The sequence below is a fragment of the Oreochromis niloticus genome, linkage group LG16 (genome assembly GCF_001858045.2).
Source record: "Oreochromis niloticus isolate F11D_XX linkage group LG16, O_niloticus_UMD_NMBU, whole genome shotgun sequence".
Classification (NCBI taxonomy): Eukaryota; Metazoa; Chordata; class Actinopteri; order Cichliformes; family Cichlidae; genus Oreochromis; species Oreochromis niloticus.
In genome coordinates, this window is record NC_031987.2 from 30150144 (window position 1) to 30163217 (window position 13074).

At 40.9% G+C, this 13074-nt stretch overlaps 1 protein-coding gene across 1 annotated transcript; it reads left to right on the top strand.

Moving 5' to 3' along the window:
• Window positions 1-4148: 4148 nt before the first annotated feature.
• LOC100704889 (trace amine-associated receptor 13c-like) lies at window positions 4149-5924 on the top strand. Its single transcript, XM_013273987.2, has 2 exons — window positions 4149-4321; window positions 4547-5924. The coding sequence occupies exons 1-2, from the start codon at window positions 4149-4151 to the stop codon at window positions 5358-5360; spliced, it is 987 nt and encodes a 328-aa protein (XP_013129441.1). The 3' UTR covers window positions 5361-5924.
• The last annotated feature ends 7150 nt before the right edge of the window (window positions 5925-13074 follow it).

The following is a 13074-nucleotide window of genomic DNA, read 5'->3' on the forward strand; positions in this document are numbered from 1 at the left end:
TGATCGAAAATGTGAAAACAAGAGGTCATATTCTGATATGTGTAAAACCATGATTATGTACACTGCTAAATTCGTAAAAACAGGAGGGAATATGTTAAGAGATTTTACTGTTTTATTATACCTTTTTATAAAGTCTATGTTTTACGTCTTTAGCATACATACTGCTGCAGTGGAAAATAACCACTTTTGTGTAACTGCTTGTGAAACCTGTTTCAACTACTTTTAGAGAAAAACAGGAAACGCCTAAGGAACTTGAAATGAGAAGATTATGCCATATGCATGAGGACGAAGACGTGCAGTAGAGTTGTCGAAAGGGGAAGCACGCCTTTACCCTTAACAGGGTTATGAAACTATACATTGTGTAAACTATACATTGAGTGTATAAATAAAGAAGGCGGACTACAGTTGGGTGTGAGTCTCAATCAGAGCTCTCACCCATGTACATGTCTTAACAAGCTTGTTGTCTCTTTCCTTACTTACTGAAACAAAATGCTCTTGACAGGTAGTCAACATTTCAAATGCAGGTTTGACAGGTTTGCGAGTGAACACTTTATCCAAAACCTAGTGAGGGTTTATTCATCTTTCCCAGTGGGTGGCTGTAGCTCAGGAGGTAGAGCAGGTCACCTACTGATCGGAAGGTTAATGGTTCAATCCCTGGCTCCTCCAGTCTGCATGTCAAGAGTGTGAATATGTATGAATGTAGTTAGGAAGCACTCAGTTTAGAGAAAGTATGTGATTGGGTGAATGTGGCATGTTGTATAGAGCACTGTAAGTAACTTGGGAGTGTAGAGTTTTCTCATGCTTCTTTTGCACTATTATGTTCTGGCACATGATATTACATGGCATGATTAAAGTACACATTGGGCTGACAGCTGGGGCTAGAGCTGAAACTCTTCTGGGCCAGCACAGGGCCAGCCGTGTGTCTGCAACTGTCCTTGTGCTGGCCCACCTGTGGGCCACCTCTGGCAAACCAGATCTGGGCCACCAAAGGGCCGTCATTCTTTGCGGTATGTGGGCCATGTGTAAGCACATTGTGTGGGCCAGATCTGGGGCATACCAATTTTGCTATGTGTAATGCTGCATTATTTTGAAAAGCACAAAAAAATGCGACTAGCTAGTGTTCAATTCAATTCAATTCAATTTTATTTATATAGCGCCAAATCACAACAAAAGTCGCCTCAAGGCGCTTCATAGGTACAGAGAAAAACCCAACAATCATATGACCCCCTATGAGCAAGCACTTTGGCGACAGTGGGAAGGAAAAACTCCCTTTTAACAGGAAGAAACCTCCGGCAGAACCAGGCTCAGGGAGGGGCGGCCATCTGCTGCGACCGGTTGGGGTGAGAACCATGTTGCTGTAGTGTTGCTGGGATGTACCATTTTCAGAAGCTCACATAGACCTAAAACCATTGGGCTACATGTGGTCAGCTATCATTAGCCAGATAAGCACTTTACCATAAACAGGTGATCAGCCTGAATCCAGCAGTGCACACTCAGAAGACCAGGTTTTTCAATGCATTAAAGAATAATAAATTAAATATATTGGCATACTGAAAGGGGAAGTCGGCATTAATGTCCAAGAGACACTGAGAGAATGATGAAGAGAGGAGTTAAGCGAAGGTGTGAGGATCAGTTATATTAGTAATTCTGCTCACATTGCTACCAGAGCTGAAGCTCTCTGCAGGGCTGTGAGGATGGAGACCCAGGAGGAAGCAGAGCTCTGCTTTCCACAATTCTTCAACACCTCGTGCAAGAAGACTATAACATCCCTGTCTCAAGCTTTGTTCTCTTACATTGTGATGTTGTTGGTCACTCTGCTCACTGTGGGTCTCAACCTGCTCGTCATCATCTCAGTCTCCCACTTCAGGCAGAGTTTTAATTTTTTAAGCTCCTGCTGTAGCTTTACAGGTCTACTACTACAAATTTACTACTAATTACAACTAAATTTAAATAAACTGATTTATGGGTAAACTACTTGCCCACAATGATGCACAAATCTATAGATTCTGTAATCTAAAACTTTAGTGCCTTCTGACTGTCTACACTTTATCATAGGACAGCTGTATTTATTTTTCTTTGTTTGGATTGTTTCCTTCTAGAAACAATGATGTCTTGTTGATTTAAAATTTTCTCTTTCTTTCAGACAGCTCCACACACCCACAAACATCCTCCTCCTCTCTCTAGCTGTGTCAGACTTTCTCATTGGTGCGGTGTTGATACCTGCAAAAATCATACAAGATACAGCTTGTGTGTTTCTTGATCAGTTCACATGTTTACTCTATACTTATTTGTCCTTCATTGTTACCTCTGCCTCAGTGGGCATTATGGTGCTGATATCAGTCGACCGCTATGTGGCTATTTGTGACCCTCTGCATTACCCGACCAGAATCACTCAGAGAAGAATGAAACTCTGTGTCTGTCTGTGTTGGTTCTCTTCTGTTATCTATGACATTCTGCTCATAAAGGATGAGCTGTTTCAACCAGGCAGATACAATTCCTGCAGTTGGAGAATGTATTTTTGTCATTGATTACATTGCAGGACCCACTGACATTATTATTATTTTCAGCAGTAATATTGCTGTTGTTGTTGACCTTGTTTTATTTTTTATTCTTCCAGTTACTGTCATCATAGTTCTGTATATGAGAGTATTTGTGGTGGCTGTGTCTCAGGCCCGTGCCATGCGCTCTCATGTTACAGCTGTCACACTTCAGAGTTCACTGAATCAGACAAACAAATCTGAACTGAAAGCAGCCAGGACTCTTGGAGTTCTTGTCATTGTATTTTTCTCATGCTACTGTCCATTTTATGGCTACACTCTTTTTAAAGAAAACATGTGAATGATCCATGTGTATCTATTGTGGTCATTATATTTTACTTTAACTCTAGTCTAAACCCTTTGATATATGCTTTGTTTTAGCCTTGGCTTAGAAACACTGTCAAACTTCTCATCACATTGCAGATCTTCAAGTATGACACAGGTGAGGTCAACATATTATAAAATGACTTTAAACCTGCTCTACTAAGATGTGGTGCAGTGGTTCTTGCTGTTGCCTCACAGCAAGATGGCCCTGGGTTTGATTGCAGGTTGCAGCTTGCAGCCTTACTTTATGTGGAGTTTGCGTGTTTTCCAGTGCCAAATACCACACATTTATCTACAATGCACAGTGCAAAGCTGACCTCTTGTGAGTTCAAGTCATTTTTAATGGAACATCAACATGCACACTAAATTAAAAGAGGCTACAGATTCCAGTGAAATCAAAGGCAAGCCAATTCAAGCCTATTTCAAAAGACAATAACCAATTATCGCCACAAAGATGTTAGTCATTTAAAAGATGGTTCTAACGTGGTTCTTATGAAACAGAACACTGAGATGCAATGAACTGTTTTTGCTTTGGTTTTAGTGATGTCTACTTTTAGGAGTAACAACTCTGTTTTAAAAGTGTAAGGAGTAGAAAGTACAGATATATGTTTAAAAATGTAGAGAGTAAAAGTGAAAAGTTCACATAGAAATATATAACAAAATATTTATACTTCGTTACTTCCCACTTCTCCACTGGAGACCAGTTGCAACCCAGAGTGAAGAAGAAGATCAAGGTGCAGTGCACATCAAAGTGTAGAACCAAAAAACATGCAGAAAGACCAGCACCGAAAAAGCACCCACCAAGATTTAACAAAGGCCAGGTTGCCTGAAACGATGACGGCAGCACAAACAGCCAAGAAGAGGAGCCCAAAGCACCACAGGAGCAAAGGGACAGCTGGCGGACCCAGATCCCAGCAAAGACACGAGCTGGCACAACCAAGGTAGCGAGCAAAACCCAAGCAACAAATGCTGACCCACCCAGCCCAGCCAGCCATCCACCTCGAAGTGGAGCACGAGGTGCCCAACCCAACCCAGAGGGCCAGATGCAGGGGCCAAGCATCAGACCTGCCAGGAGGACCTTGGGCATGCACCACGTAGGCCATCATGATGCAGGTTAATAGACCAAGGAAAGAGAAGAGATAGGGAAAAAAGAGGATTGCCAGGATCCCCCAACCCCCCATTCCCGACCATATACAGCACCCCACCCACCTCCGTTCAAAAGGGATATAACAGCTCTGTGAGGAAAAGCTCTGCTCAGAGAGCTGCAGGAGCTGCAGCTGTCTGATAATGGTGATACAGAAAGGAGCTGAGCTCTGCTTTCCACAACTCCTCAACAGTTCATGCAGGAAGCCAACACTTCACTGGTCCAAAGCTGTGTTTCTGAACATTATGCTGCCCTGCCTCTCTCTGACCACTGCTGCTCTAAACCTTTTGGTCATCATCTCAGTCTCCCACTTCAGGCAGAGATTAACTTTTCAACTGAAACTACAGTTAAATTTTAGATATTTGACTTTTAAACTCACTAATCTTAACATATGAAATCTATGAAACATTTGGCACATTCTTGGTGTATTATTTGCCTAGACTAAATAACGGAATGGAATATTTTCATTAATTTATTTTTCATAGAAGACATTTTGACATTATTAATGTGTAATATATTTTTTTCTTTTGTCTTTCTGCAGGCAACTTCATACACCCACTAACATCCTCCTTCTGTCTCTGGCTGTCTCAGACTTTCTCACGGGTTTCCTGATTTTGCCATTAGAAATAATTAGAAACATGGCCTGCTGGGTACTTGGTGATCTCATGTGTTCTGTTTATACTTATTTGATCACCAGTCTTTTCTGTGCTTCAACTGGGATCATAGTTCTAATATCAGTTGACCGCTATGTGGCTATTTGTGACCCTCTGCATTACCCCACCAGAATGACTGTGGTGAGATCCAAGCTTAGTGTGTGCCTATGCTGGTTTTATTCGACTTTCTACAGCAGCCTTCAAACAAAGGATGTTCTAATTAATCCAGGCAGGTATAATTCCTGCGACGGAGAGTGTGTGTTTCTCATCAGTAATATTGCAGGGACCATTGACCTTGTTTTATCTTTTATTTTTCCAGTTTCTGTCATCATAATTTTGTATATGAGAGTATTTGTGGTGGCTGTGTCTCAGGCTCGTGCCACGCGCTCTCATGTTACAGCTGTCACACTTCAGAGTTCACTGAATCAAACAAACAAATCTGAGTTGAAAGCGGCCAGGACTCTGGGGATTCTTGTAGTTGTGTTTCTTGCATGCTACTGTCCATTTTACTGCTATTTTCTTGTAAAAGAAAATGTGGTCAATGATTCAGCTACATTTTTTGTGATCATTTTATATCATGTTAACTCTTGTTTGAATCCATTAATCTATGCCTTGTTTTACCCCTGGTTTAGAAATGCTGTTAAACTTATCATCACTTTTCAGATATTCACGCATGACACCAGTGGGGCCAACATACTATAAAAACTCCATAAAATTTGTTGCACTAAGATTTGAAATCAGGAAATTGGCACATCTAATAATGTGGAAATGTAAAATTGCTTTTCTACTGAAAATTTACAGACATTTAAAACTTTCTTCATTAGTACACGTAATTTCATGTTAACATATGGAGAGCTTCATGCAGTTTTCTAGGTAAAGAAATAAGCAAGTAGATTTTTATACTCTTACTTAAACAGACTTTGAATTATGGCTGTACTCTGACACACCTGACAATAGATGAACATTTTGATCATACTTTCTAATGTTAAAGATTTGTGCCAATTATTTATTAATAAGAACATGTGTGGCAATTGAGTGAAGTTCCTGACTCACCTGTCGAATATTTGAACTCCAGCATTTTTTGCAACAAGTTCAAGCGATGCCTAATAATTAAAAAAGAAAAAGAAATTCCATTCCTAATACCTTTAAAATTTTAAATCAATAAAATGATACAGCTAATAATCTGTAAATGTAAAATTGCTTTTGATTATCTAAAAATTGTGGAAATAAGGGAAAAAAGATTTATTTTTCAGATACAGCGTACTTTTGTCATTTAAGTAAAAATTCGATGATTTCAATCCCATTGATCATTTTATTGAATAAAATTTAAATATTGATTAAATATACATTAACTTTGACAGCACTATGTACATGAGCAAAAATAAATTACTAGTAAAATTTACTGATGCACTGTCACTCATTAAAACTAAATTTCAAAGAATTTGTATGCGGAAATTTCTCTCCATCCCTCTATATATATATATATATATATATATATGTATGTATGTATGTATGTATGTATGTATGTGTGTGTGTGTGTGTGTGTGTGTGTATGTGTGTGTAATTTTTAGAATATGGACTATCACATTTCAAGCAATGCTTGGTGCACTTCAAAAGAAGTTTTACAACAAGTGGCTGTTGTCGTTGTCACGGCGGGGTGCGCCGGTGTCTTTGTTATAAGACCCAGAAGCAGACGCAGAGACACGGGTTGCAGGTGTTAACAAAAGCTGAGCCTTTATTTGGCTCCAAGCAATAGCAAATCATGAAACTAAGAAACAAAGAAGACTGAGAACGCTGTGTAAACTAAAAGACTATGAAACTCAGTGAAAACAACATGAAGAAATTATGAACACTGAGCAAACTATGAAACACAACAAAAACTACAAGGAAAACCTATGAAACACTATGACTGTGACTATGGTGATGATAACAGATGATCTGACACTGACTGAGCGGAAACACACACACTAAATACACATAAGGAATGATGAAGGGAAGTGGAATCACATGGGGAAACAGCTGACAACAATAAACATAATGATAGAACAAGGGAAGTGAAACTAAATACAATGAACAAAAAACACAAGACTCTTTCAAAATAAAACGGGAAACATAACGAGACACAGAAATGACTCGAACTTGACAAACAAAGAAAACTTGGACATGAAACATGACAGATAAACACACGTAGACTTAACATGAAAAGCTGACATGGGAAAATTAACACAGGGATGAGACAAATGGGAAGCTTGAAAAATCATGAACTAAAACTGTAACCGAGGCATGACAGAATGTAACTAAACACACGACCCAGGACCATGACAGTCCTGAGACCAATATTTGTATAATATACATCTGTAACAACAACTGCTTTACACAGTGTTTATGATGTTGTCTAAACATGATCACAAATTGACTGGCTACTGTTGGGAAATCAGTTTTACCCCGGTTCTTTTTATTCCTCGGGCCTCCAGAGATGCACCGGACCCAGTAGTCATTTTTACAAAAACTTTATTCATCTTTATTCATCTTCATTTAAGCATGCACTTCTAGAAGGGAAGACGAGGCCGGTGTCCCTCTGAAACAATCTTCACCCCTTTGTTAGTCACAGCCAGCTTTATAGAGGCGACCCCATCATAAATCCCCCATGGTGTGCTGGAAACTCTGTATGTCTGTGTGTGTATGCACGAGCACGTGAGTGCCTGTGTGTGCGCGTACCCACATGTCTATGTGAGTGCACGTGAGTGAGTGTGCATGTGGATGTGTGAGTGTAACAGTTTAAGCACTGTGTGTGTGTGAGTTTAGACATTCCTACATGTCTAAACTCTAAAATAAGCTAAACATTTCTACACTACATACGCCAGCAAAATTAAAGAGGAATAAATAAAAATAATATAACAACAAAATACAAACAAAAAAACAAAAAACCACAAAGAACCCCCAAACTATACTTTAGGATGAACATAAAAATACCTACATTAGCTAAAACTTAGATAAGCTTTGCAGGTCAACATAACACTACAGACAGTGTGTTAGAGTGGAAAGTCAAAAGCCAGAGTCCCAGAAGCTCTGATGTTTACAAGACCCAGCCACCCTTTCTCCCTCATAGGATAGATGATATCCTGGGAGTACAATGGAGCCAACCCTTGGGTGGTTTTTGACCCACTCTTATTGTTTACACTCTCTGCATTTGCCCCCAGGAAAAGGGTCGGTGTCTCAATGTGAGACCTATCCTCAATGCAGGAAAATTGGTGTTATATTTAGTAATATTGTTGTATCTTTCATAAACACCATATAATTATAAATAATGTCATGTGTACACACATGATAAAAATAGACTTTAAAGGCTCACAGCAAGAGTTACAGGATGAGCTTTGACAAAAAACTAGAGACTAGTTGAAGCCTTTTTTCCTTTTAATGCAAATACCACATACAATTAAACAACCAGCCACAACGTTAAATTCAATGTAATTAAATTTAGTTAATCCATCCATTCTCTTCTGCTTATCCTTGTCCGGGTCGCGGGGGGCTACCATAGGGTATACCTTGGACATGTCGCCAGTCTGACGCAGGCCTCACACTATTACTCACACCTATATGCAATTGAGATTCCCCACTAATAGCATGTCTTTGGATGTGGGAGGAAGCTGGAGTACCTGAATAGAACCAATGGGAGAAGATGCATGGAAGCAAATTCAGAAGCTTCTTGCAGTGCTAATCACCATGGTACTGTGTGCCCTCAACTTAATGCAATTCAGTTCAGTTCTATTCAGTATTAACATTATCTGACAGACTGACAATGGAACTGATGTGAATAAAACAATAAAAACATATAACTAACACATCTCGGGACCTGCACAACACTTCAATCAGGTTGAGGTCTGAAATTTAACTGAGCCATATCAGCACCATGGCCTTTTGCTTTTCAGTCATTCTATTGTAGATTAGGGCTGTGCTTGAGATCATTGTCTGGTTCCAAGACAATGATCCAAGCTGTTTTACAGCTGATCAAAAGTTTAGGACCAAAAAACCCTGCAACCCCGCTCAAAACAGAAATCAAAGTTCCAAACATGAACTCAGTAATGAGTAGCTCCACCGTTATTGTTGATCACATCAAAAATTTGTTGCAGGATGCTTGATGCAAGCGTTTTTATGAATTGAGTGGGAACATTTCTTCAAGTAGTGAAGACGGTGAAGAGCATCTACTGTCTGGAACACAGCCATCCATCCCCAGGGGTTCTCACTTGGATTTAGATCAGGGTGTGACAGGTGAGATCTGGAGTCTGGGAACCGCCCCTGGTGGGCGGAGCTGGTCTTTGCTCCTTTCATAAGCGCAGGTGTGGGCAATTGGGTATTTCTCTGCAAACCTGAAGCTGCGAGTGCTTGGTCCAAGTTGGGCAAGTTGGTGTTTTTTAACTTTCTATGAAAGTCTGATACGGGTCCCCCTAAACTTCTGTTAGAATTAGCGATGGCACGATACCACTTTTTAATGTCCGATACCGATACCGATATCATAAATTTGGATATCTGCTGATACCGATATGAATCCGATATAGTGTGTTTTTTAATCAATAAAACTGTTTTTTTAATGTCTTGCTGCATTTTGTATAAGTTCATACTCAAGTTTAAATAAACAACAACACTAAAGCTATTCTGTTATACCTGTATATAAAAAATACACTGCGCCCAAAATATTTCATAGTTCAGCAACACTGATCAATCTAATAAACTTAAACCTACTCCATCCTCCCTATTCTGGTATTTTAAAGAGTACTTAGCAGAAATATTAAGCAACCTAACTAATAGGGTTGCAAACTCCCAGCAAAAGAAAATAGGGAACCACCCCCCACCCTCCACCTGATGATGCTTAATCGATGTAATCAACTTTGATTTGATGCAAGGTGAAAAAAAATGCACAGAAATAAATTATTTTTCAAGAATAATTAAAAAGATTCAACATCTTTCTTCAACAGAATTGCAGACTGCACAGATGGTACTTTCCCAAAGGAAAAAGTAGTAGTAGTAGCTTACTAGGGTATATTAGACTTAATAGTTACTATATACAGTAATGGACTTCTATACATTTTACATCAGATTAAAACTTTGGGTGTAAGATTCAGATAATTATTTATTACAAGCTAGACATTTTAAATGAGAATAAGAAAGAAAAGTATGTCTTTGTGCCCCCCTTTTCCCTGTTAATCCCCTATCGGCCCCCCTGGCTAAACTTTGCTAGATCCGCCCCTGCACAGTTACCAGCCGTCAGCTACGTACAAAAGGATCCTGGTGTAGAAAGTAATATTAAATAAATTCTAACAACAGCTTATCAAGGTTAAATGTGCTGCTGTTGTTCAGCCGCTGGTTTCCTCTTTCTGGTGCAAAGTGGGCCAAAAACAAAGAAGAGAGACAGACTCGCGACAGAAAAGCCGATCAGCTGGTCATTGATCAGTTTCACGATTGAAGTAGCAACAGGAGAGGGAGAGAGAGAGGCAGTCGCTCCATATATCGGTTGTTAAGCTTAACATGGGAACGCTGTACAAACATTCAGAGATGAACTTACACACTTGCTTTACTTCTCTCTGGGATAACTTCCTCGGAGATGAAATGCCGGATTGCTAGCGAGGCTACAAATACACACAGCCGCTCTATCACGTGACGCATACTGCTCCGACGTGCTACGGTTATGAGCCGAGTTACGCCGTGTTGCAAGTTTTTTGAGGTGCTTTTTTGATATTTAATGGATCGGATTACATTTTTTATTTCCCTCCGATATCCGATCCAATAATTTAGGTCAGTATCGGACCGATACGTAATATCGGATCGGTCCATCTCTAGTTAGAATGGTAGGTTACACAAAAATGTACTACTTGAGCTCTGGCTGTTGGCAGAGGTTTACAGTTATTTGCACCCTTGTAGGTGGGAAACATTGCTCCTGTGAGAACAGTATAGTGGACTTCATCGCCACTGACCCACATTTATTAGGGTATGACACGAACTTGTGGACAGGTAACGAAAACAATACAGTTGAGGAATATTCCTGTGTTTTACTGTCCAGCGTAAGTGATCTCCTGCCTTTTATTCACAGAGTACCGAGCTGCTGCTTTGCCAAGTGGATTTCTGGCTGCGGGCAAAGGACCCGACACATCAGTGTGTTTTAATTTGTTTTAAACTGGTGTAATTCGACAGACTGACTGCTGCGGCTGTCGATTGTTTTGTTTTTTTTTGTTTTATTTTTCTGTATCAGTAGGCACCACAGATATTGATTCTTTTAGTATTTTAACCCTCTTTTATATATATATATATATATATATGTCCTTTATTTATATGTCCTTTATTGCTGTTAAGGAAGCTTTTTATGCAACAAGGCAGCAAGAAGGAGAGTCACTGAGGGAATTGTCCCATGCATTGTTTTCTCTCATGGACAAAATGATTCAAAGTTGTCCAGAGGCGAATTCCTGAGGCTGCTAGACTGCTTTCTGATCAGTTTGTAGAGGGTGTCAGGGATGGAAATTTGAGCCGCGAGCTTAAAAGGATTGTTCGCGAACATCCAGATTATGACCTCCATACTTTAAGAGATGAAGCCCTCAGGTGGGAGCAGGAAGGCAGAGTAGGAGTAGAACCCGGCCGGTTCAGGACTTATTCTGTCCCAGCAGTCTACAGCATTTAGCATACAGGACAAACAAGGGTGCCAAGGGATACTATTGGGTCAGAATTGGCAGAGGTTAAGGAAATGTTAAAACGGCAGCAGGCCCAGATTGATCAGCTTACCCATGAGTTGAGAGTTGCCAATACATCAAGTAAGCCTAGGTTCACGCAGAGAGGAAGGCAGGTTATTTGCAGACGGTGTCAGAAACCTGGCCATTTTGTTAAAGACTGTGATAATGAGAGGGTAGTAGCCTTTGAGTCTACAGCCCCTAGCAGGAGCTCATCTGGTCAGGGTGCGTTTTCCATGCAGACGGAAAACTAGCACCCTCTGTTATGCTGAGCCACATATCAGATGGGGGCATAACTGGCTCCAACAGTTGTAATGCTCAAAAGTCTGGTCCCCCACCCAAGTTGGTAGGCTCCTGTCCAAAGGTTACCATTAATATGGGAGGGGTAGACATCTCCTGTTTATTAGACACTGGGTCCATGGTCACTACCATCACGGAGAGTTTTTTTGCCAAACATTTTAAGAACTGGGGTCTAGAGAAACTGAAAGCCTGCCATTGGCTGCGGTTACGGGCAGCGAATGGGCTAGATATTCCCTATGTTGGCTACCTGGAGCTTGATTGCCAGGTGTTAGGGAGGCAAATACCAAAGCGTGGTGTGTTAGTTGTTAGAGATCCTTTGGAGCCCAGCCCCAACTCAGAAATATGTGGAGTACTTGACATGAATGTGATCCACGAGTGTTATAGGGAGCTGTTTTTGGAACATGGCTCTGCTCTTTTTGACCTTCCTTTAGTGCAGGAAGATCCTTGGCAGCAGGCTTTGCAGCGTTACCATACAGCCCAACTACAGCCTGAAGCACAGGTTAGTGGCCCAGTGAGAGTTCAGGGTAGAAGAAAAATTTGCATCCCCGCAGGCACAATGAAATTTGTACCTACCACATGTCGAAAAGCCCATTCGGCACACACTGGAACAGTGATTTTTGAACCATTAGATGCCGGTTTGCCTCATGGTCTCCTTTCTTCTCCAGCTTTGGTCCAAGTGGTCAGTGGCACTGCATTTATCCCAGTTACCAATGTGGGATTAACTGAGGCCATTTTGCCACCTCGCAGTCAGCTTGGCACCTTGTGCCAAGTTGAAATTGTCAGCCAATCAGATGGCTCGACCAGTCTGTTGGAAGATTTGGGAGAGGAAAAATGTGTTACCATGGCAACTCAGAATGTGGAACCCAACCCTCTGAAAACTGCGATTGATGCAATTGATCTGTCAGCTCTCACTGTACAGGATCAGGACAGGGTAAGAGCCCTTTTGCGGGACTACCAATCCGTTTTTTCTTCTCATGATGGTGATTTAGGGTGTACCAATTTAATTACTCATGAGATTCCACTGTTAGATGAGACTCCAGTCCGCCAGCGGTATCGACGCATTCCACCTTCAGAGTATGAGAGCGTTAAGGCCCATATTCAACACCTGTTGGAGAGTCAGGTGATCAGAGAAAGCCCTTTTGCCTCTCCAATTGTGGTAGTAAGAAAGAAGGACTCCACAATCAGGCTTTGTGTGGATTACCGTCTTTTGAACTCAAAGACTAGGAAGGATGCTTTCCCCTTGCCCTGAATTGAGGAGTCCTTGGACGTGTTGTCAGGTGCACGCTGGTTCTCCACCTTGGACTTGGCTAGTGGCTACAATCAAGTCCCTGTTGCTGAGCCAGAGAAGAAGAAAACTGCTTTCTGCACTCCTTTCGGGTTATTCGAGTTCAACCGCATGCCGT